The 26,631-nt window shown below is 50.1% G+C and overlaps 1 protein-coding gene across 1 annotated transcript; it reads left to right on the plus strand.

The window, feature by feature from the left end:
* Nucleotides 1-12,569: 12,569 nt before the first annotated feature.
* Nucleotides 12,570-26,628, plus strand: LOC127925044 (PX domain-containing protein kinase-like protein; the record flags this gene model as incomplete). The annotated part of the gene is made up of 6 exons (XM_052509785.1): nt 12,570-12,589; nt 14,983-15,109; nt 20,686-20,787; nt 21,550-21,711; nt 23,958-24,075; nt 26,578-26,628. Coding segments are annotated over exons 1-6 (580 nt in total), but the record flags the coding sequence as incomplete, so codon positions are not given.
* Nucleotides 26,629-26,631: the final 3 nt, after the last annotated feature.

Genomic DNA, 26,631 nt, shown 5'->3' on the forward strand with positions numbered 1-26,631 from the left:
TATGGTATGTTATGTATGTATGTTATGTATGGTATGTTATGTATGTATGTATGGTATGTTATGTATGGTATGTTATGTATGTATGTATGGTATGTTATGTATGGTATGTTATGTATGTATGTATGTTATGTATGTATGTATGTATGTTATGTATGGTATGTTATGTATGGTATGTTATGTATGGTATGTTATGTATGGTATGTTATGTATGGTATGTTATGTATGTATGTATGGTATGTGTATGTATGTTATGTATGTTATGTATGTATGGTATGGTATGTTATGTATGGTATGTTATGGTATGTATGTATGTTATGTATGTATGTTATGTATGTTATGTTATGTATGTATGGTATGTTATGTATGGTATGTTATGTATGGTATGTTATGTATGTATGTATGGTATGTTATGTATGTATGTATGGTATGTTATGTATGGTATGTTATGTATGGTATGTTATGTATGTATGTATGGTATGTTATGTATAGGGTATGTATGGTATGTATGTATGTATGGTATGTTATGTATGGTATGTTATGGTATGTTATGTATGTATGTATGGTATGTTTATGTATGTATGTATGGTATGTTATGTATGTATGTATGGTATGTTATGTATGTATGTATGGTATGTTATGTATGTATGTATGTTATGTTATGTATGGTATGTTATGTATGTATGTTATGTATGTATGTATGTATGTTATGTATGTTATGTTATGTATGGTATGTTATGTATGTATGTATGGTATGTTATGTATGGTATGTTATGTATGTATGTATGGTATGTTATGTATGGTATGTTATGTATGGTATGTATGTATGTATGTTATGTATGTATGGTATGTATGTATGTATGTTATGTATGTATGTATGTTATGTATGTATGTATGGTATGGTATGTTATGTATGGTATGTTATGTATGGTATGTTATGTATGGTATGTATGTATGTATGGTATGTTATGTATGGTATGTTATGTATGGTATGTTATGTATGGTATGTTATGTATGGTATGTTATGTATGTTATGTATGGTATGTATGGTATGTTATGTATGTTATGTATGGTATGTATGGTATGTTATGTATGGTATGTATGGTATGTTATGTATGGTATGTTATGTATGGTATGTTATGTATGGTATGTTATGTATGGTATGTATGGTATGTTATGTATGGTATGTATGGTATGTTATGTATGGTATGTATGGTATGTTATGTATGGTATGTATGGTATGTTATGTATGGTATGTTATGTATGTTATGTATGGTATGTTATGTATGTATGGTATGTTATGTATGTTATGTTATGTATGGTATGGTATGTTATGTATGGTATGTTATGTATGTATGTATGGTATGTTATGTATGTATGTATGGTATGTTATGTATGTATGGTATGTTATGTATGGTATGTTATTATGTATGTTATGTATGTTATGTATGTATGTATGTTATGTATGTTATGTATGTATGGTATGTTATGTATGGTATGTTATGTATGGTATGTTATGTATGTATGTATGGTATGTTATGTATGGTATGTTATGTATGTTATGTATGTATGTTATGTATGTATGGTATGTATGTATGTATGTTATGTATGTTATGTTATTATGTATGGTATTTTATGTATGTATGGTATGTTATGTATGTATGTATGGTATGTTATGTATGGGTTATGTATGGTATGTTATGTATGGTATGTGTTATGTATGTATGTATGTTATGTATGTATGTATGTATGTTATTATGTATGGTATGTTATGTATGTATGTATGGTATGTTATGTATGGTATGTTATGTATGTATGTATGGTATGTTATGTATGTATGTATGGTATGTTATGTATGTATGTATGTTATGTATGTATGTATGGTATGTTATGTATGGTATGTTATGTATGTTATGTATGTATGTATGGTATGTTATGTATGGTATGTTATGTATGGTATGTTATGTATGTATGTATGGTATGATATGTATGTATGTATGGTATGTTATGTATGTATGTATGGTATGTTATGTATGTATGTATGGTATGTTATGTATGTATGTATGGTATGTTATGTATGGTATGTTATGTATGGTATGTTATGTATGTATGTATGTTATGTATGTTATGTATGTATGGTATGTTATGTATGGTATGTTATGTATGGTATGTTATGTATGTATGTATGGTATGTTATGTATGGTATGTTATGTATGTTATGTATGTATGTTATGTATGTATGGTATGTATGTATGTATGTTATGTATGTTATGTTATGTATGTATGTATGTTATGTATGTATGGTATGTTATGTATGTATGTATGGTATGTTATGTATGGTTATGTATGGTATGTTATGTATGGTATGTTATGTATGGTATGTATTATGTATGGTATGTTATGTATGGTATGTTATGTGTATGTATGTATGGTATGTTATGTATGGTATGTTATGTATGGTATGTTATGTATGTATGTATGGTATGTTATGTATGGTATGTTATGTATGTATGGTATGTTATGTATGGTATGTTATGTATGGTATGTTATGTATGGTATGTTATGTATGTATGGTATGTTATGTATGGTATGTTATGTATGTATGGTATGTATGTATGGTATGTTATGTATGTATGGTATGTTATGTATGGTATGTTATGTATGGTATGTTATGTATGTTATGTATGGTATGTATGGTATGTTATGTATGGTATGTATGGTATGTTATGTATGGTATGTATGGTATGTTATGTATGGTATGTTATGTATGGTATGTTATGTATGTTATGTATGGTATGTTATGTATGTATGGTATGTTATGTATGTATGGTATGTTATGTATGTATGTTATGTTATGTATGGTATGTTATGTATGGTATGTTATGTATGGTATGTATGGTATGTATGGTATGTATGGTATGTATGGTATGTATGTATGTATGTATGTATCATCTAGCTCCTACCAATGCTGTCTGTGTGAATATTCTCTGTATGTTAATGTAGAGTATGGTATGTTATGTATGGTCTTATGTATGGTACTATGGTATGTTATGCCCACTGACTGCCGGGAATCAACTATCCTGCCCCCTGACTGCCTACCTGAGGCCTGACAGCCTACCTGCCCACTGACTGCCGGGAATCAACCTGACCTGCCCCGGACTGCCTACCTGCCCACTGACTGCCGGGAATCAACGACCTGCCCACTGACTGCCTACCTGCCCACTGACTGCCTACCTGCCCACTGACTGCCTACCTGCCCACTGACTGCCGGGAATCAACCACCTGCCCCCTGACTGCCGGGAATCAACTACCTGCCCCTGACTGCCTACCTGCCCACTGACTGCCGGGAATCAACTACCTGCCCCCTGACTGCCTACCTGCCCCTGACTGCCTACCTGCCCCCTGACTGCCTACCTGCCCACTGACTGCCTACCTGCCCTTGACTGCCGGGAATCAACGACCTGCCCCCTGACTGCCGGGAATCAACGACCTGCCCCTGACTGCCTACCTGCCCCTGACTGCCTACCTGCCCACTGACTGCCTACCTGCCCCTTGACTGCCGGGAATCAACGACCTGCCCCTGACTGCCGGGAATCAACTACCTGCCCCTGACTGCCTACCTGCCCACTGACTGCCTACCTGCCCCTGACTGCCGGGAATCAACTACCTGCCCCTGACTGCCTACCTGCCCCCTGACTGCCGGGAATCAACTACCTGCCCCTGACTGCCTACCTGCCCACTGACTGCCGGGAATCAACAACCTGCCCCTGACTGCCTACCTGCCCACTGACTGCCGGGAATCAACTACCTGCCCCCTGACTGCCTACCTGCCCCCTGACTGCCGGGAATCAACTACCTGCCCCTGACTGCCTACCTGCCCCTGACTGCCTACCTGCCCCTGACTGCCTACCTGCCCCCTGACTGCCTACCTGCCCCTGACTGCCTACCTGCCCCCTGACTGCCGGGAATCAACTACCTGCCCCTGACTGCCGGGAATCAACTACCTGCCCCCTGACTGCCTACCTGCCCCTGACTGCCTGCCTACCCCTGACTGCCGGGAATCAACTACCTGCCCCTGACTGCCGGGAATCAACTACCTGCCCCTGACTGCCTACCTGCCCCTGACTGCCGGGAATCAACCACCTGCCCCTGACTGCCGGGAATCAATTACCTGCCGCCTGACTGCCTACCTGCCCCCGACTGCCGGGAATCAACTACCTGCCCCTGACTGCCTACCTGCCCCGACTGCCGGGAATCAACTACCTGCCCCCTGACTGCCTACCTGCCCCCGACTGCCGGGAATCAACTACCTGCCCCTGACTGCCTACCTGCCCCGACTGCCGGGAATCAACTACCTGCCCCCTGACTGCCTACCTGCCCCCGACTGCCGGGAATCAACTACCTGCCCCCTGACTGCCTACCTGCCCCTGACTGCCTGCCTACCCCTGACTGCCGGGAATCAACTACCTGCCCCTGACTGACTGCCTACCTGCCCCCTGACTGCCTACCTGCCCCTGACTGCCGGGAATCAACCACCTGCCCCCTGACTGCCGGGAATCAACTACCTGCCCCCGGACTGCCTACCTGCCCCCTGACTGCCGGGAATCAACTACCTGCCCCTGACTGCTGGGAATCAACTACCTGCCCCCGGACTGCCTACCTGCCCCTGACTGCCGGGAATCAACTACCTGCCCCTGACTGCCGGGAATCATTACCTGCCGCCTGACTGCCTACCTGCCCCCGACTGCCGGGAATCAACTACCTGCCCCCTGACTGCCTACCTGCCCCCGACTGCCGGAATCAACTACCTGCCCCCTGACTGCCTACCTGCCCCCCCCGACTGCCGGGAATCAACTACCTGCCCCTGACTGCCTACCTGCCCCCCGACTGCCGGAATCAACTACCTGCCCCCTGACTGCCTACCTGCCCCTGACTGCCTGCCTACCCCCTGACTGCCGGGAATCAACTACCTGCCCCCTGACTGACTGCCTACCTGCCCCCTGACTGCCTACCTGCCCCTGACTGCCGGGAATCAACCACCTGCCCCTGACTGCCGGGAATCAACTACCTGCCCCGGACTGCCTACCTGCCCCCTGACTGCCGGGAATCAACTACCTGCCCCATGATTGCCTACCTGCCCCCTGACTGCCGGAATCAACTACCTGCCCCTGACTGCTGGGAATCAACTACCTGCCCCCGGACTGCCTACCTGCCCCCTGACTGCCGGGAATCAACTACCTGCCCCTGACTGCCGGGAATCAATTACCTGCCGCCTGACTGCCTACCTGCCCCCGACTGCTGGGAATCAACTACCTGCCCCTGACTGCCTACCTGCCCCGACTGCCGGGAATCAACTACCTGCCCCCTGACTGCCTACCTGCCCCCGACTGCCGGGAATCAACCCCCTGCCCCCGACTGCGGGAATCAGCTGATCTGATGTGTTCCTTATTTAAATACAATACTGTTGCCCAGATTTAATATGCTGCAGCCCTATGGGCCCTATGAGTAGTACTAAGGCAGCCCTATGGGCCCCTATGAGAGGTACTAAGGCAGCCCTATGGGATTTACAGGAATGTGACCATCGTAGTCTGCTTACCACTATACTGCCGCTGCGTTACAAACGGCACCCTATTCCCGATTTTATAGTGTTCTACTTTTGACCAGGGCCCATAGAGCTGCCTTAGTACCTCTCATAGGGGCCCATAGGGCTGCCTTGGTACCTCTCATAGGGGCCCATAGGGCTGCCTTGGTACCTCTCATAGGGGCCCATAGGGCTGCCTTGGTACCTCTCATAGGGGCCCATAGGGCTGCCTTGGTACCTCTCATAGGGGCCCATAGGGCTGCCTTGGTACCTCTCATAGGGGCCCATAGGGCTGCCTTGGTACCTCTCATAGGGGCCCATAGGGCTGCCTTGGTACCTCTCATAGGGGCCCATAGGGCTGCCTTGGTACCTCTCATAGGGGCCCATAGGGCTGCCTTAGTACCTCTCATAGGGGCCCATAGGGCTGCCTTAGTACTTCTCATAGGGGCCCATGGGGCTGCCTTAGTACCTCTACCCTCAGTCATAAATAAGTGTCAAAGTGAAAGTTTTCAGGATTTTGCAACCCTAGTCGATACCGATGCTTACCAGCCTAGTCGATACCGATGCTTACCAGCCCTAGTCGATACCGATGCTTACCAGCCTAGTCGATACCGTGCTTACCAGCCCTAGTCGATACCGTGCTTACCAGCCCTAGTCGATGCAGACGCTTTCCAGCCCTAGTCGATGCCGACGCTTGCCAGCCCCTAGTCGATGCCGACGCTTGCCAGCCCTAGTCGATGCCGACCCTTTCCAGCCCTAGTCGATGCCGACCCTTTCCAGCCCTAGTCGATGCCGACCCTTTCCAGCCCTAGTCGATGCCGACGGCTTGCCAGCCCTAGTCGATGCCGACGCTTACCAGCCCTAGTCGATGCCGACGCTTGCCAGCCCCTAGTCGATGCCGACGCTTGCCCAGCCCTAGTCGATGCCGACGCTTGCCAGCCCTAGTCGATGCCGACGCTTGCCAGCCCTAGTCGATGCCGACGCTTGCCAGCCTGGTCGTGCCGACGCTTGCCAGCCTAGTCGATGCCGACGCTTGCCAGCCTAGTCGTGCCGACGCTTGCCAGCCCTAGTCGATGCCGACGCTTGCCAGCCCTAGTCGATGCCGACGCTTGCCAGCCTAGTCGATGCCGACGCTTGCCAGCCCTAGTCGATGCCGACGCTTGCCAGCCCTAGTCGATGCCCGACGCTTGCCAGCCCTAGTCGATGCCGACGCTTGCCAGCCCTAGTCGATGCCGACGCTTGCCAGCCTAGTCGATGCCGACGCTTGCCAGCCCTAGTCGATGCCCGCTTGCCAGCCTAGTCGATGCCCGGCTTGCCAGCCTAGTCGATGCCGACGCTTGCCAGCCAGGTCGATGCCGACGCTTGCCAGCCCTAGTCGTGCCGACGCTTGCCAGCCTAGTCGATGCCGACGCTTGCCAGCCCTAGTCGATGCCGACGCTTGCCAGCCTAGTCGATGCCGACGCTTGCCAGCCCTAGTCGATGCCGGCCGCTTGCCAGCCTAGTCGATGCCGACGCTTGCCAGCCCTAGTCGATGCCGGCTTGCCAGCCCTAGTCGATGCCGACGCTTGCCAGCCCTAGTCGTGCCGACGCTTGCCAGCCCTAGTCGTGCCGACGCTTGCCAGCCCTAGTCGTGCCGACGCTTGCCAGCCCTAGTCGATGCCGACGCTTTCCAGCCCTAGTCGATGCCGACGCTTTCCAGCCCTAGTCGATGCCGGCTTTCCAGCCCTAGTCGTGCCGACGCTTGCCAGCCCTAGTCGATGCCGGGCTTGCCAGCCCTAGTCGATGCCGACGCTTGCCAGCCCTAGTCGATGCCGACGCTTGCCAGCCCTAGTCGATGCCGACGCTTGCCAGCCCTAGTCGATGCCGACGCTTGCCAGCCCTAGTCGTGCCGACGCTTGCCAGCCCTAGTCGATGCCGGCTTGCCAGCCCTAGTCGATGCCGGACGCTTGCCAGCCCTAGTCGATGCCGACGCTTTCCAGCCCTAGTCGTGCCCGGCACCAGCCCTAGTCGTGCCGGCGCTTACCAGCCCTAGTCGTGCCGACGCTTACCAGCCCTAGTCAGTGCCGTGCTTACCAGCCTAGTCGTGCTTACCAGCCCTAGTCGATGCCGACGCTTACCAGCCCTAGTCGATGCCGACGCTTACCAGCCCTAGTCGATGCCGACGCTTACCAGCCCTAGTCGATGCCGGCGCTTACCAGCCCTAGTCGATGCCGGCTTACCAGCCTAGTCGATGCCGACGCTTACCAGCCCTAGTCGATGCCGTGCTTACCAGCCCTAGTCGTGCTTACCAGCCCTATTCGATGCCGACGCTTACCAGCCTAGTCGTGCTTACCAGCCCTAGTCGATGCCGACGCTTACCAGCCTAGTCGATGCCGACGCTTACCAGCCCTAGTCGTGCCGGCTTACCAGCCCTAGTCGATGCCGACGCTTACCAGCCTAGTCGATGCCGACGCTTACCAGCCCTAGTCGTGCCGACGCTTACCAGCCCTAGTCGTGCCGTGCTTACCAGCCCTAGTCGTGCCGATGCTTACCAGCCCTAGTCGATGCTGATGCTTACCAGCCTAGTCGTGCTTACCAGCCCTAGTCGATGCCGGACGCTTACCAGCCCTAGTCGTGCCGTGCTTACCAGCCCTAGTCGATGCCGGCGCTTACCAGCCTAGTCGATGCCGTGCTTACCAGCCTAGTCGATGCTGACGCTTACCAGCCCTAGTCGATGCCGGACGCTTACCAGCCCTAGTCGATGCCGTGCTTACCAGCCCTAGTCGATGCCGTGCTTACCAGCCCTAGTCGATGCTGATGCTTACCAGCCCTAGTCGATGCTGATGCTTACCAGCCTAGTCGATGCCGACGCTTGCCAGCCTAGTCGATGCCGACGCTTACCAGCCTGGTCGATGCTGACGCTTACCAGCCCTAGTCGATGCCGACGCTTGCCAGCCCTGGTCGTGCTTACCAGCCCTAGTCGATGCCGACGCTTACCAGCCCTAGTCGATGCTGACGCTTACCAGCCTAGTCGATGCCGACGCTTACCAGCCCTAGTCGGCGTGCCGACGCTTACCAGCCCTAGTCGATGCCGACGCTTACCAGCCCTAGTCGTGCTGACGCTTACCAGCCCTAGTCGATGCTGACGCTTACCAGCCCTAGTCGATGCCGACGCTTACCAGCCCTAGTCGATGCCGACGCTTACCAGCCCTAGTCGATGCTGATGCTTACCAGCCTAGTCGATGCCGACGCTTACCAGCCCTAGTCGTGCCGACGCTTTCCAGCCCTAGTCGATGCCGTGCTTTCCAGCCTAGTCGTGCCGTGCTTACCAGCCCTAGTCGATGCTGATGCTTACCAGCCCTAGTCGATGCCGACCCTTTCCAGCCCTGGTCGATGCCGACGCTTTCCAGCCCTAGTCGATGCTGATGCTTACCAGCCCTAGTCGATGCCGACCCTTTCCAGCCCTGGTCGATGCCGACGCTTACCAGCCCTAGTCGATGCCGATGCTTACCAGCCTAGTCGATGCCGACGCTTACCAGCCTAGTCGATGCCGACGCTTACCAGCCCTAGTCGATGCCGACGCTTTCCAGCCTAGTCGATGCCGACGCTTTCCAGCCTAGTCGATGCTGACTGTTGTGCCCATTTTGTATTTTTATTCATATGTTGTCTATTGACACTACCTTAGAGCTAAAACAACACTTAGTCTATCACTATTTACTAAACGGGCGGCAGGGTAGCCTAGTGGTTAGAGCGTTGGACTAGTAACCGGAAGGTTGCAAGTTCAAACCCCGAGCTGACAAGGTACAAATCTGTTGTTCTGCCACTGAACAGGCCGTCATTGAAAATAAGAATTTGTTCTTAACTGACTTGCCAAGTTAAATAAAGGTAAAATAAAAAATAAAAAAACATGTTTTAAGCTAATGTAATATGGGCTGGTATCACAAAATGATCAAACTATGATCAGATGATATTGATCAGTTTGATATTGATCAGTTTGATATTGATCAGATTAATGAGGGGAATTTCAGGTGAAACAAAAAGGAGAACAGACGTTGACAAAGTCAATCTGGTTTAATTCAAGTTGCAACGAGGAGACGGCATCCGGAATCGACAAAAGTCTAACAGGCCTTGCTAGAAGACCCGGTTACCACTATCAGGAACAGCTGTTCTGTTAACAAGGTAGAGGACCTTCCTAGAGAAGACCCGGTTACCACTATCAGGAACAGCTGTTCTGCTAACAAGGTAGAGGACCTTCCTAGAAGACCCCGGTTACCACTATCAGGAACAGCTGTTCTGCTAACAAGGTAGAGGACCTTCCTAGAGAAGTCCCTGGTTACCACTATCAGGAACAGCTGTTCTGCTAACAAGGTAGCAGACCTTCCTAGAAGACCCCGGTTACCACTATCAGGAACAGCTGTTCTGCTAACAAGGTAGCAGACCTTCCTAGAGAAGACCCCGGTTACCACTATCAGGAACAGCTGTTCTGCTAACAAGGTAGCAGACCTTCCTAGAAGACCCCGGTCACCACTATCAGGAACAGCTGTTCTGCTAACAAGGTAGCAGACCTTCCTAGAAGACCCCGGTTACCACTATCAGGAACAGCTGTTCTGTTAACAAGGTAGAGGACCTTCCTAGAGAAGACCCCGGTTACCACTATCAGGAACAGCTGTTCTGCTAACAAGGTAGCAGACCTTCCTAGAAGACCCCGGTCACCACTATCAGGAACAGCTGTTCTGCTAACAAGGTAGCAGACCTTCCTAGAAGACCCCGGTTACCAGTATCAGGAACAGCTGTTCTGCTAACAAGGTAGCAGACCTTCCTAGAGAAGACCCCGGTCACCACTATCAGGAACAGCTGTTCTGCCAACAAGATCACTGAATCTTGGAGGAGCCCTAAACAAGGCCCAAGCCCTGTCTATTGGATCTGTACAGACTACAATAACACAGCTTTTCAGCAAGTCAAAGGTCTGCTTTAGGGGGACTAGTGTTACTATAGAACGTTGGTTATGTACACATAACATAAATACATTACCTGAGCTCCCCCAGTAGAACGTGCCCCCTCTGAGTAGGGTTGACATTACCTGAGCTCCCCCAGTAGAGCGTACCCCCCTCTGAGTAGGGCTGACATTACCTGAGCTCCCCCAGTAGAGCGTGCCCCCCTCTGAGTAAGGCTGACATTACCTGAGCTCCCCAGTAGAACGTGCCCCCCTCTGAGAAGGGCTGACATTACCTGAGCTCCCCAGTAGAATTTACCCCCCTCTGAGTAGGGGCTGACATTATCTGAGTAGGGCTGACATTATCTGAGTAGGACTGACATTACCTGAGCTCCCCCAGTAGAATTTACCCCCTCTGAGTAGGGTTGACATTACCTGAGCTCCCCAGTAGAACGTACCCCCCCTCTGAGTAAGGCTGACATTACCTGAGGCTCCCCAGTAGAACGTACCCCCCTCTGAGTGGGGCTGACATTACCTGAGCTCCCCAGTAGAACGATCCCCTCTGAGTAAGGCTGACATTACCTGAGCTCCCCAGTAGAACGATCCCCCCTCTGAGTAGGGCTGACATTACCTGAGCTCCCCAGTAGAACGTGCCCCCCCCTCTGAGTAAGGCTGACATTACCTGAGCTCCCCCAGTAGAACGTACCCCCTCTGAGAAGGGCTGACATTACCTGAGCTCCCCCAGTAGAATTTACCCCCCCTCTGAGTGGGGCTGACATTATCTGAGTAGGACTGACATTACCTGAGCTCCCCAGTAGAATTTACCCCCTCTGAGTAGGGTTGACATTACCTGAGCTCCCCAGTAGAACGTACCCCCCCTCTGAGTAAGGCTGACATTACCTGAGCTCCCCAGTAGAACGTACCCCCCTCTGAGAAGGGCTGACATTACCTGAGTAGGACTGACATTACCTGAGCTCCCCCAGTAGAATTTACCCCCTCTGAGTAGGGCTGACATTACCTGAGCTCCCCAGTAGAACGTACCCCCCTCTGAGTAAGGCTGACATTACCTGAGCTCCCCCAGTAGAACGTACCCCCCTCTGAGTAAGGCTGACATTACCTGAGCTCCCCCAGTAGAGCGTACCCCCCTCTGAGTAGGGCTGACATTACCTGAGCTCCCCCAGTAGAATTTACCCCCCTCTGAGTAAGGCTGACATTACCTGAGCTCCCCAGTAGAACCCCCCCCTCTGAGCTCTGAGTAAGGCTGACATTACCTGAGCTCCCCCAGTAGAACGTACCCCCCCTCTGAGTAGGGCTGACATTACCTGAGCTCCCCAGTAGAACGTGCCCCCCCTCTGAGTAAGGCTGACATTACCTGAGCTGGTACTGCAATACAGTGGAGTCCCAAATTATTGACACCCTCGATTTTAATTACATGTTTAAATTTAACCTTTTAACTAGGCAAGTCAGTCAAGAACAAATTCTTATTTACAATGACGGTCCGACCCCGGCCAAACCAGGACGACGCTGGGCCAATTGTGCTTCCGCACTATGGGACTCCCAATCACGGCCAGATGTGATACAGCCTGGATTCGAACCAGGGACTGTAGTGACGCCTCTTGCGCTGATATGCACAGTGCCTTAGACCGCTGCGCCACTCGGGAGCTACGATGAGCAAAATTACTGTGAAAAATGTATAATTCAAACACTGAGCTATATTGTATGCACCCAGAAAATGGGGGAATTGTATTGTTTTATACTAATATAATTACTCGGAGAAGGAGATTTTGTTCAACAAGAAATTGTATTTTGTTGTTAAAAATAAGTGTCAAATTATTGTCATCCCTAAAGATTCTTATAAATAAAGTAATCAAAAGTGTAGTATTTGGTCCCATATTCCTAGCACGCAAATGACAACATCAAGTTTGTGATTATAGAAACGTGTTGAATGCATTTGCAGTTTCATCATTACCAATAACAATGTAATGTAAATGTAATAACATGGGAGGTTAGCATGATCTTTGACCCACTTACCTTTCTCACTCGTCATTATTCACGACTCATTCAGAATGATTCATAATCATGGTAGTGTCCACGTTAACGTAGACATCTTTAGAAATTAAATGATATTCTTAGTTACAAAAATTACAAAATTACACACTACATTTTATTACCGTCACATAAAATAATCTGAAACACAACCAAAACAAACTGCAAATGCATCCAACATGTTTCTAGAATCGCAAGGCAGACAGAATGGCTGAGTTATTTATGTTGGCCTGAGGCAGACAGAATGGCTGAGTTATTTATGTTGGCCTGAGGCAGACAGAATGGCTGAGTTATTTCTGTTGGCCTGAAGCAGACAGAATGGCTGAGTTATTTATGTTGGCCTGAGGCAGACAGAATGGCTGAGTTATTTATGTTGGCCTGAGGCAGACAGAATGGCTGAGTTATTTATGTTGGCCTGAGGCAGACAGAATGGCTGAGTTATTTATGTTGGCCTGAGGCAGACAGAATGGCTGAGTTATTTATGTTGGCCTGAGGCAGACAGAATGGCTGAGTTATTTATGTTGGCCTGAGGCAGACAGAATGGCTGAGTTATTTATGTTGGCCTGAGGCAGACAGAATGGCTGAGTTATTTATGTTGGCCTGAGGCAGACAGAATGGCTGAGTTATTTATGTTGTCTTGAGGCAGACAGAATGGCTGAGTTATTTCTGTTGTCTTGAGGCAGACAGAATGGCTGAGTTATTTCTGTTGGCCTGAGGCAGACAGAATGGCTGAGTTATTTATGTTGTCTTGAGGCAGACAGAATGGCTGAGTTATTTCTGTTGGCCTGAGGCAGACAGAATGGCTGAGTTATTTCTGTTGGCCTGAGGCAGACAGAATGGCTGAGTTATTTATGTTGGCCTGAGGCAGACAGAATGGCTGAGTTATTTATGTTGGCCTGAGGCAGACAGAATGGCTGAGTTATTTATGTTGGCCTGAGGCAGACAGAATGGCTGAGTTATTTATGTTGGCCTGAGGCAGACAGAATGGCTGAGTTATTTATGTTGGCCTGAGGCAGACAGAATGGCTGAGTTATTTATGTTGGCCTGAGGCAGACAGAATGGCTGAGTTATTTATGTTGGCCTGAGCCAGACAGAATGGCTGAGTTATTTATGTTGTCTTGAGCCAGACAGAATGGCTGAGTTATTTATGTTGTCTTGAGGCAGACAGAATGGCTGAGTTATTTATGTTGTCTTGAGGCAGACAGAATGGCTGAGTTATTTATGTTGGCCTGAGGCAGACAGAATGGCTGAGTTATTTATGTTGGCCTGAGGCAGACAGAATGGCTGAGTTATGTTGGCCTGAGGCAGACAGAATGGCTGAGTTATTTATGTTGGCCTGAGGCAGACAGAATGGCTGAGTTATTTATGTTGGCCTGAGGCAGACAGAATGGCTGAGTTATTTATGTTGGCCTGAGGCAGACAGAATGGCTGAGTTATTTATGTTGGCCTGAGGCAGACAGAATGGCTGAGTTATTTATGTTGGCCTGAGGCAGACAGAATGGCTGAGTTATTTATGTTGGCCTGAGCCAGACAGAATGGCTGAGTTATTTATGTTGTCTTGAGGCAGACAGAATGGCTGAGTTATTTATGTTGTCTTGAGGCAGACAGAATGGCTGAGTTATTTATGTTGGCCTGAGGCAGACAGAATGGCTGAGTTATTTATGTTGGCCTGAGGCAGACAGAATGGCTGAGTTATGTTGGCCTGAGGCAGACAGAATGGCTGAGTTATTTATGTTGGCCTGAGGCAGACAGAATGGCTGAGTTATTTATGTTGGCCTGAGGCAGACAGAATGGCTGAGTTATTTATGTTGGCCTGAGGCAGACAGAATGGCTGAGTTATTTATGTTGGCCTGAGGCAGACAGAATGGCTGAGTTATTTATGTTGGCCTGAGGCAGACAGAATGGCTGAGTTATTTATGTTGGCTTGAGGCAGACAGAATGGCTGAGTTATTTATGTTGGCCTGAGGCAGACAGAATGGCTGAGTTATTTATGTTGGCCTGAGGCAGACAGAATGGCTGAGTTATTTATGTTGTCTTGAGGCAGACAGAATGGCTGAGTTATTTATGTTGGCCTGAGGCAGACCGAATGGCTGAGTTATTTATGTTGGCCTGAGGCAGACAGAATGGCTGAGTTATTTCTGTTGTCTTGAGGCAGACAGAATCGCTGAGTTATTTCTGTTGTCTTGAGGCAGACAGAATGGCTGAGTTATTTCTGGTGGCCTGAGGCAGACAGAATGCCTGAGTTATTTCTGTTGTCTTGAGGCAGACCGAATGGCTGAGTTATTTCTGTTGTCTTGAGGCAGACAGAATGGCTGAGTTATTTCTGTTGTCTTGAGGCAGACAGAATGGCTGAGTTATTTCTGTTGTCTTGAGGCAGACAGAATGGCTGAGTTATTTCTGTTGGCCTGAGGCAGACCGAATGGCTGAGTTATTTCTGTTGTCTGAGTTCTGTTGTTTTTCCTCTCCAGAATCCGTACATCTACCCGGTGACGTTTGCCAACACCAGTGAGTTGTCTGCTCTGGTCATCAGGATGTTTAATGAAAAAGGCACTCTGAGGGATCTCATATGTAAGGTAAACATATCATCAAGGCTGGGTTGTGTTCATTAGGACACACCATAACAACAAAAACAAAACGAGCGTTTCTTATTGGACAAATTCAAATAATTACCTCCCTGTTTCGTGCTTACTGAACAAAACCACGGTGCAGCTCTCTGGGTTGATCTGACCACGGTGCAGCTCTCAGGTTGACCTGACCACGGTGCAGCTCTCAGGTTGACCTGACCACGGTGCAGCTCTCAGGTTGACCTGACCACGGTGCAGCTCTCAGGTTGACCTGACCACGGTGCAGCTCTCTGGGTTGATCTGACCACGGTGCAGCTCTCAGGTTGATCTGACCACGGTGCAGCTCTCAGGTTGATCTGACCACGGTACAGCTCTCAGGTTGATCTGACCACGGTGCAGCTCTCAGGTTGATCTGACCACGGTGCAGCTCTCAGGTTGATCTGACCACGGTGCAGCTCTCAGGTTGACCTGACCACGGTGCAGCTCTCAGGTTGACCTGACCACGGTGCAGCTCTCAGGTTGACCTGACCACGGTGCAGCTCTCAGGTTGACCTGACCACGGTGCAGCTCTCAGGTTGACCTGACCACGGTGCAGCTCTCAGGTTGACCTGACCACCGTGCAGCTCTCAGGTTGACCTGACCACCGTGCAGCTCTCAGGTTGATCTGACCACGGTGCAGCTCTCTGGGTTGACCTGACCACGGTGCAGCTCTTAGGTTGACCTGAAGTTCTCATTTACAATTGCGACCTGACCAAGATAAAGCAAAGCAGTTCGACACATACAACGACAGAGTTACACATGGAGTAAAACAAACATACAGTCAATAATGCAGTATAAACAAGTCTATATACGATGTGAGCAAATGAGGTGATAAGGAGGTAAAGGCAAAAAACAAAGGTCATGGTGGAAACGAAATCTGAAAACTCTGGATACATTTAGTAACACAAGAAGCTATTTTGAGCTTTCCTAGATGTGCCGTTGAGGAACTAGAGCAAGCACACTTGTTGTCGATTTGTTTGGAACACGAACCCTGTATCCCAGCCACATCACACAATTACTGTTGTTGTTTACGCAATCCAAAAAACAGTACGTTTATAAATATCAATCTGGGTCAGGTGGGCGTCATTTTAAAAAGCTTGTTCTATTGCCAACATGACTAGCTAATACGATATTAGTGTTAGGCTTTCACAATGCAATTGAGGAGGCAGACTCAGTGCTGCAGGACTGGGTTTTTTAGAATATTAATTTAACTATGTTTCAAAGATTAATCCACCAGGACCCATCAATGTTGAAGAAGATATGGTGTGTGGTCCTTCTGTAGCTCAGTTGGTAGAGCATGGCGCTTGTAACGCCAGGGTAGTGGGTTCGATTCCGGGACAACCCATACGTAGAATGTATGCACACATGACTGTAAGTCGCTTTGGATAAAAGCGTCCGCTAAATGGCATATATTATTATATTATATGCAGTACATCGTTGGTCACTGGCTTCATTAGGAAAGTGTTGATTTCTGGTTATTTTATTAGGATCCCCATTAGCTGTAGTGAAAGCGGCAGCTTCCTGGGGTCCACATGAAACATGATATAATATAAAACATTTATAAACAAGAACAGCTCAAGGACAGAACTACATCAACTTTAAAAATAAATAATTTAAAGGCACACATAGCCGACGTATCAATACATACAAACTATCTAGGCCAAATAGGGAGAGGTGTTGCTTTGTTTGTTGTTTTTTTAAACCAGGTGTACTGTTTATTTGAGCAATAATTGCTTTATATAATACTGTACGCTTTCTTTGTTCTGGATTTGTGGATTGTGAAAAGACCCCTGGTGGCGTGTGTGTGTGTGTGTGTGTGTGTGTGTGTGTGTGTGTGTGTGTGTGTGTGTGTGTGTGTGTGTGTGTGTGTGTGTGTGTGTGTGTGTGTGTGTGTGTGTGTGTGTGTGTGTGTGTGTGTGTGTGTGTGTGTGTGTGTGTCAGAGATGTGTGTAAGTTGACTATGCTGATGTTGTACCCACAATAACAATCCGGACAAACCCCCAACCAAAAACCCTGGACGAACGGAGATATCCGTACCCTGCCAGACAGAGTTTACACATTCTGTGCTCCCTTCGAGCTGTCGAGGAAGACTGCCGCTGATCCAGATGACCATGTGCTTTCGTTTTCCAAAGCTGATGTGATCCACATCAACTGGACTGCAGTAGAGAGTAGGCAGTTTTATGTTCCTAGGGGACTGAGGACTTGACATAGACCAAAAAGACCACGATTCTTGTCAAGATGGCGCAACAGCGTCTCTACTTTCTAAGGCGGCTGAAGAAATTCGGCATGAAGCCCCGGGTCCTCTCCAAATACAACCGCTGCACCATCCAGATCATTCTGGTACCGCTACACCCTCCAGATCATTCTGGTACCGCTACACCCTCCAGATCATTCTGGTACCGCTACACCATCCAGATCGTTCTGGTACCGCTGCACCATCCAGATCGTTCTGGTACCGCTGCACCATCCAGATCGTTCTGGTACCGCTACACCATCCAGATCGTTCTGGTACCGCTGCACCATCCAGATCGTTCTGGTACCGTTGCACCATCCAGATCATTCTGGTACCGTTGCACCATCCAGATCATTCTGGTACCGCTACACCATCCAGATCGTTCTGGTACCGCTGCACCATCCAGATCGTTCTGGTACCGCTGCACCATCCAGATCGTTCTGGTACCGCTGCACCATCCAGATCGTTCTGGTACCGCTGCACCATCCAGATCGTTCTGGTACCGCTGCACCATCCAGATCGCCCGACCGGTTGCATTACGTCCCGGTACCGCTACACCATCCAGATCATTCTGGTACCGCTGCACCCTCCAGATCATTCTGGTACCGCTACACCATCCAGATCATTCTGGTACCGCTACACCATCCAGATCATTCTGGTACCGCTACACCATCCAGATCATTCTGGTACCGCTACACCATCCAGATCATTCTGGTACCGCTACACCATCCAGATCATTCTGGTACCGCTGCACCATCCAGATCATTCTGGTACCGCTGCACCATCCAGATCATTCTGGTACCGCTGCACCATCCAGATCATTCTGGTACCGCTGCACCATCCAGATCATTCTGGTACCGCTACACCATCCAGATCGCCCCGACCGGTTGCATTACGTCCCGGTACGAGAATTGCTTCGCCCACGACCGCAAGGCCCGCCAACGGGTGGTGAAGACGGCCCAGTACATCACTAGGAACGTTCTCCCGCCCATCCTAGAAATCTACTCAACGGTGACTGAGGAAGGCCTTGCAGCATCATCAAGGACCACACGCCCCCGAGCCACGAGCTGTTCACTCCCTTACTGTCAGGCTGACCGTATTAGAGCATGAGGTCCTGATAGAAACTGTCTCTGAGCCTGTTATTATCTACAAGCCACCAGACTGCTGAACACCTGCTCTGATTCTAACCCCAACAGGACTGACCACCTGCTCTGTTTCTAACAGGACTGACCACCTGCTCTGATTCTAACCCTAACAGGACTGACCACCTGCTCTGATTCTAACCGGACTGACCACCTGCTCTGATTCTAACAGGACTGACCACCTGCTCTGATTCTAACAGGACTGACCACCTGCTCTGATTCTAACAGGACTGACCACCTGCTCTGATTCTAACAGGACTGACCACCTGCTCTGATTCTAACAGGACTGACCACCTGCTCTGATTCTAACAGGACTGACCACCTGCTCTGATTCTAACAGGACTGACCACCTGCTCTGATTCTAACCCCAACATGGACTGACCACCTGCTCTGATTCTAACCCCAACATGGACTGACCACCTTTCTAGGAAAAACTCCCTAGAAAGGCCAAAACCTAGGAAGAAACCTAGAGAGGAACCAGGCTATGTGGGGTGGAGATTATAACAGAACATGGCCAAGATGTTCAAATGTTCATAAATGACCAGCATGGTCGAATAATAACAAGGCAGAACAGTTGAAACTGGAGCAGCAGCACGGTCAGGTGGACTGGGGACAGCAAGGAGTCATCATGTCAGGTAGTCCTGGGGCACGGTCCTAGGGCTCAGGTCCTCCGAGAGAGAGAGAGAAAGAAAGAAAGAGAGAAGGAGAGAATTATAGAACGCACACTTAGATTCACACAGGACACCGAATAGGACAGGAGAAGTACTCCAGATATAACAAACTGACCCTAGCCCCCCGACACATAAACTACTGCAGCATAAATACTGGAGGCTGAGACCGGAGGGGTCAGGAGACAGCCATGTTATTGTTACTCAGTACTGATACTCCCTGTATACAGCCATGTTATTGTTACTCAGTACTGATACTCCCTGTATACAGCCATGTTATTGGTACTCAGTACTGATACTCCCTGTATACAGCCATGTTATTGGTACTCAGTACTGATACTCCCTGTATACAGCCATGTTATTGGTACTCAGTACTGATACTCCCTGTATACAGCCATGTTACTCAGTACTGATACTCCTGTACACAGCCATGTTATTGGTACTCAGTACTGATACTCCTGTATACAGCCATGTTACTCAGCCACTGACCTCTGACCTCATGTATAGCGTGTTACTGTACAGCCACTGACCTCTGACCTCATGTGTAGAATGTTACTGTACAACCTCTGACCTCATGTATAGTGTGTTACTGTACAGCCTCTGACCTCTGACCTCATGTGTAGAATGTTACTGTACAACCTCTGACCTCATGTATAGTGTGTTACTGTACAGCCACTGACCTCTGACCTCATGTATAGCGTGTTACTGTACAGCCATTGACCTCTGACCTCATGTATAGCGTGTTACTGTACAGCCACTGACCTCTGACCTCATGTATAGAATGTTACTGTACAGCCACTGACCTCATGTATAGAATGTTACTGTACAGCCTCTGACCTCTGACCTCATGTGTAGAATGTTACTGTACAACCTCTGACCTCATGTATAGTGTGTTACTGTACAGCCACTGACCTCTGACCTCATGTATAGCGTGTTACTGTACAGCCATTGACCTCTGACCTCATGTATAGCGTGTTACTGTACAGCCACTGACCTCTGACCTCATGTATAGAATGTTACTGTACAGCCACTGACCTCATGTACAGCGTGTTACTGTACAGCCACTGACCTCTGACCACATGTATAGCGTGTTACTGTACAGCCACTGACCTCTGACCTCATGTATAGAATGTTACTGTACAGCCTCTGACCTCTGACCTCATGTGTAGAATGTTACTGTACAGCCACTGACCTCATGTATAGCGCGTTACTGTACAGCCACTGACCTCTGACCTCATGTATAGCGCGTTACTGTACAGCCACTGACCTCATGTATAGCTCGTTACTGTACAGCCACTGACCTCTGACCTCATATACAGCCACTACGTTCCAATTTAGGTCTTTATTCGTGTCCAAATCTGCCATTTCCATACTGTATACGGGTAGGAGTGTGAAGGGTTAAAACCACATGACTTTTGCTATGTTTAAAAAAAAAAAAAAAACATTTTTCTTTACACTTCTCGTTGGTTAATTTTCAACCGAAGCTTTCCTTCCTGACTGTAGGTGAAGCCTAAAGAGGCCTTTATGAGGAAGTACTGTAGCCCCAAGAAGATCCAGGGACTGGAGCTGCAGCAGATCAGGACGTACGGACGACAGATTCTGGAGGTACACACACACAGACACACAGACACACAGACACACAGACACACAGACACACAGACACACAGACACACAGACACACACACACACACACACAGACACAGACACACAGACACAGACACAGACACACAGACACACAGACACACACACACAGACACACACACACAGACACACACACAGACACACACACAGACACACACAGACACACACAGACACACACAGACACACACAGACACACACAGACACACACAGACACACACAGACACACACAGACACACACAGACACACACACAGACAGACAGACAGACAGACAGACACAGACACACACACAGACACACACAGACACACACACAGACACACACAGACACACACACAGACACACACACACAGACACACACAGACACACACACACAGACACACACAGACACACACAGACACACACAGACACACACAGACACACACAGACACACACACAGACACACACACAGAGACACAGACACACACACACACACACACAGAGACACACACACACACAGACAGACACAGACACAGACACACACACAGACACACACACAGACACAGACACAGACACAGACACAGACACACACACAGACACACACACAGACACACACACACACACACACAGACACACACACACACACACAGACACACACACACACACAGACACAGACACACACACACACACACACACATACATGTCACTGTTCAGAGTGAAACCATCCTAAACTCTAGTTTCTTTCCCGTCAGGTTCTGAGGTTCCTCCATGACAAAGGTTTTCCGTACGGTCACCTCCATGCCTCTAACATAGTGATAGAAGACAACACGTGTAAAGTACTGGACATAGAGAACAGCCTCCTGGGCCTGCCCTCGTACTACCGGCCCTACATCACACAGTTCAGGAAAATCAACGTAAGTACTGGACATAGAGAACAGCCTCCTGGGCCTTTTGGTACGGCCTCCTGGGCCTTTTGGTACGGCCTCCTGGGCCTGCCCTGGTACGGCCTCCTGGGCCTGCCCTGGTACGGCCTCCTGGGCCTTTTGGTACGGCCTTTTGGTACGGCCTCCTGGGCCTGCCCTGGTACGGCCTCCTGGGCCTGCCCTGGTACGGTCTGCCGGGCCTCCCTTGGTACGGCCTCCTTGGTACGTGGTACGGCCTGCCGGGCCTGCCTTGGTACGGCCTGCCCTGGTACGGCCTGCCGGGCCTGCCCTGGTACGGCTTGGTACGGCCTGCCGGGCCTGCCTTGGTACGGCCTGCCGGGCCTGCCCTGGTACGGCTTGGTACGGCCTCCGGGCCTGCCCTGGTACGGCCTCCTTGGCCTCCCTTGGCTCCCTGACCAACTAGCACCCTGACCAACTAGCACCCTGACCAACTAGCACCCTGCCCAACTAGCACCCTGCCCAACTAGCACCCTGCCCAACCAGCACCCTGCTCCCTGCCCAACTAGCACCCTGCTCCCTGCCCAACTAGCACCCTGCTCCCTACCCAACTAGCACCCTGCTCCCTACCCAACTAGCACCCTGCTCCCTACCCAACTAGTACCCTGCTCCCTACCCAACTAGCACCCTGCTCCCTACCCAACTAGTACCCTACTCCCTGCCCAACTAGCACCCTGCCCAACTAGCACACTGCCCAATTAGCTCCCTGCCCAACTAGCACCCTGCCCAATTAGCTCCCTGCCCAACTAGCACCCTGCCCAACTAGCTCCCTGCCCAATTAGCTCCCTGCCCAACTAGCTCCCTGCCCAACTAGCTCCCTGCCCAACTAGCTCCCTTCCCAACTAGCTCCTTCCCAACTAGCTCCCTTCCCAACTAGCTCCCTTCCCAACTAGCTCCCTTCCCAACTAGCTCCCTGCCCAACTAGCTCCCTGCCCAACTAGCTCCCTGCCCAACTAGCTCCCTGCCCAACTAGCACCCTGCCCAACTAGCACCCTGCCCAACTAGCACCCTGCTCCCTGCCCAACTAGCACCCTGCCCATTAGATCCCTGCCCAACTAGCACCCTGCCCAACTAGCACCCTGCTCCCTGCCCAACTAGCACCCTGCCCAACTAGCACCCTGCCCAACTAGCACCCTGCCCAACTAGCACCCTGCCCAACTAGCACCCTGCCCAACTAGCACCCTGCCCAACTAGCACCCTGCCCAACTAGCACCCTGCCCAACTAGCACCCTGCCCAACTAGCACCCTGCCCAACTAGCACCCTGCCCAACTAGCACCCCTGCTCCCTGCCCAACTAGCACCCTGCTCCCTGCCCAACTAGCACCCTGCTCCCTGCCCAACTAGCTCCCTTCCCAATGAGTGCACTACATAGTGCACTACTTTTGAGCAGAGCCGCTAGGACTTTGGGGTGCAGACAATGTCTAACCCTGATGTCTAGTTTCTGTTAACCCTGATGTCTAACCCTGATGTCTAGTTTCTGTTAACCCTGATGTCTTGTTTCTGTTAACCCTGATGTCTAACCCTGATGTCTTGTTTCTGTTAACCCTGATGTCTAACCCTGATGTCTAGTTTCTGTTAACCCTGATGTCTAACCCTGATGTCTAGTTTCTGTTAACCCTGATGTCTAACCCTGATGTCTTGTTTCTGTTAACCCTGATGTCTAACCCTGATGTCTAGTTTCTGTTAACCCTGATGTCTAACCCTGATGTCTAGTTTCTGTTAACCCTGATGTCTAGTTTCTGTTAACCCTGATGTCTAGTTTCTGTTAACCCTGATGTCTAGTTTCTGTTAACCCTGATGTCTAGTTTCTGTTAACCCTGATGTCTAACCCTGATGTCTAGTTTCTGTTAACCCTGATGTCTAACCCTGATGTCTAGTTTCTGTTAACCCTGATGTCTAACCCTGAGGTCTAGTTTCTGTTAACCCTGATGTCTAGTTTCTGTTAACCCTGAGGTCTAGTTTCTGTTAACCCTGATGTCTAGTTTCTGTTAACCCTGATGTCTAACCCTGATGTCTAACCCTGATGTCTAGTTTCTGATAACCCTGATGTCTAACCTGATGTCTAGTTTCTGATAACCCTGATGTCTAACCCTGATGTCTAACCCTGATGTCTAGTTTCTGTTAACCCTGATGTCTAACCCTGATGTCTAGTTTCTGATAACCCTGATGTCTAACCCTGATGTCTAACCCTGATGTCTTGTTTCTGTTCACCCTTTCAGACGACAGAGAGTATAGACGTATACTCGTTTGGACACTTACTGTATGAAATGACGTACGGAAGACCTCCTGATGCTGTGCCTGTCGACCAGTACCCTGCTGTGACTTACACCTCAGTGGGTAGGTACCACACCAGTACCCTGCTGTGACTTACACCTCAGTGGGTAGGTACCACACCAGTACCCTGCTGTGACTTACACCTCAGTGGGTAGGTACCACACCAGTACCCTGCTGTGACTTACACCTCAGTGGGTAGGTACCACACCAGTACCCTGCTGTGACTTACACCTCAGTGGGTAGGTACCACACCAGTACCCTGCTGTGACTTACACCTCAGTGGGTAGGTACCACACCAGTACCCTGCTGTGACTTACACCTCAGTGGGTAGATACTAAGATACCTACACTACTAGCACAATTCTGATCTGTTTCCACTATGCAGTCTTTTGACTGGTGCTGCCTGTGTAAGTTCTTGCATTTCCTCCTAATGAACATGACCCTGACGTTTCCTGCCCTCTCTCCTGGCGTTTCCCCTGCCCTCTCTCCTGGCGTTTCCCCTGCCCTCTCTCCTGGCGTTTCCCCTGCCCTCTCTCCTGGCGTTTCCCTGCCCTCTCTCCTGACGTTCCCTGCCCTCTCTCCTGACGTTTCCCTGCCCTCTCTCCTGACGTTTCCCTGCCCTCTCTCCTGACGTTTCCCTGCCCCTCTCCTGGCGTTTCCCTGCTCTCTCTCCTGACGTTTCCCTGCCCTCTCTCCTGACGTTTCCCTGCCCCTCTCCTGACGTTTCCCTGCCCTCTCTCCTGACGTTTCCCTGCCCTCTCTCCTGACGTTTCCCTGCCCTCTCTCTGACGTTTCCCTGCCCTCTCTCCTGACGTTTCCCTGCCCTCTCTCCTGACGTTTCCCTGCCCTCTCTCCTGACGTTTCCTGCCCTCTCTCCTGACGTTTCCCTGCCCTCTCTCCTGACGCTTTCCCTGCCCTCTCTCCTGACGTTTCCTGCCTCTCTCCTGACGTTTCCCTGCCCTCTCTCCTGGACGTTTCCCTGCCCTCTCTCCTGACGTTTCCCTGCCCTCTCTCCTGACGTTTCCCTGCCCTCTCCCTGACGTTTCCCTGCCCTCTCTCCTGACGTTTCCCTGCCCTCTCTCCTGGCGTTTCCCTGCCCTCTCTCTCCTGACGTTTCCCTGCCCTCTCTCCTGACGTTTCCCTGCCCTCTCCTGACGTTTCCCTGCCCTCTCCTGACGTTTCCCTGCCCTCTCTCCTGGCGTTTCCTGCCCCTCTCTCCTGGCGTTTCCCTGCCCTCTCTCCTGACGTTTCCCTGCCCTCTCTCCTGACGTTTCCCTGCCCTCTCTCCTGACGTTTTTCCCTGCCCTCTCTCCTGACGTTTCCCTGCCCTCTCTCCTGACGTTTCCCTGCCCTCTCTCCCTGACGTTTCCCTGCCCTCTCTCCTGACGTTTCCCTGCCCTCTCCTGGCGTTTCCCTGCCCTCTCCTGGCGTTTCCCTGCCCCACTCTCCTGGCGTTTCTGCCCACTCTCCTGGCGTTTCCCTGCCCTCTCTCCTGAGGTTTCCCCTGCCCTCTCTCCTGAAGTTTTCCCTGCCCTCTCTCCTGACGTTTCCCCTGCCCTCTCTCCTGGCGTTTCCCCTGTCCCTCTCTCCTGACGTTTCCCCTGTCCTCTCTCCTGACGTTTCCCCTGTCCTCTCCTGACGTTTCCCCTGTCCTCTCTCCTGACGTTTCCCCTGTCCTCTCTCCTGACGTTTCCCTGTCCCTCTCTCCTATACGTTTCCCTGTCCTCTCTCCTATACGTTTCCCCTGTCCTCTCTCTATCGTTTCCCCTGTCCTCTCCCTATACGTTTCCCCTGTCCTCTCTCCTATACGTTTCCCCTGTCCTCTCTCCTATCGTTTTCCCTGTCCTCTCTCCTATACGTTTCCCCCTGTCCCTCTCTCCTATACGTTTCCCCTGTCCTCTCTCCTATCGTTTCCCCTGTCCTCTCTCCTATCGTTTCCCCTGTCCTCTCTCCTATACGTTTCCCCTGTCCTCTCTCCTGGCGTTTCCCTGTCCTCTCTCCTCGTTTCCCCTGTCCTCTCTCCCTATACGTTTCCCTGTCCTCTCTCCTGACGTTTCCCTGTCCCCTCTCTCCTGGCGTTTCCCTGTCCTCTCTCCTGACGTTTCCCTGTCCTCTCTCCTGGCGTTTCCCTGTCCTCTCTCCTGGCGTTTCCCTGTCCTCTCTCCTGGCGTTTCCCTGTCCTCTCTCCTGGCGTTTCCCTGTCCTCTCTCCTGGCGTTTCCCCTGCCCTCTCTCCTGGCGTTCCCTGCCCTCTCTCCCTGGCGTTTCCCTGCCCTCTCTCCTGGCGTTTCCCTGCCCTCTCTCCTGGCGTTCCCTGCCCTCTCTCCTGGCGTTTCCCTGCCCTCTCCTCCTGGCGTTTCCCTGCCCTCTCCTGGCGTTTCCCTGCCCTCTCTCCTGAGCGTTTCCCTGCCCTCTCTCCTGGCGTTTGGGGCTGTTATACACCGTTTCCCTTTCCTCATCTCTCCCGATGTTGTCCTCTCATCTCTCCCGATGTTGTCCCTCTCATCTCTCCCGATGTTTCCTTGTCCTATCCTGATGTTGTCCTGACCTCTCCTCTCCTCCATTAGTGTCTGTGCTGCAATCCATCCTGTCCACAGATGCCTGTAAGACTGGGATGCCCA

This window comes from Oncorhynchus keta, unplaced genomic scaffold, assembly GCF_023373465.1.
Source record: "Oncorhynchus keta strain PuntledgeMale-10-30-2019 unplaced genomic scaffold, Oket_V2 Un_contig_4982_pilon_pilon, whole genome shotgun sequence".
NCBI lineage: Eukaryota > Metazoa > Chordata > Actinopteri > Salmoniformes > Salmonidae > Oncorhynchus > Oncorhynchus keta.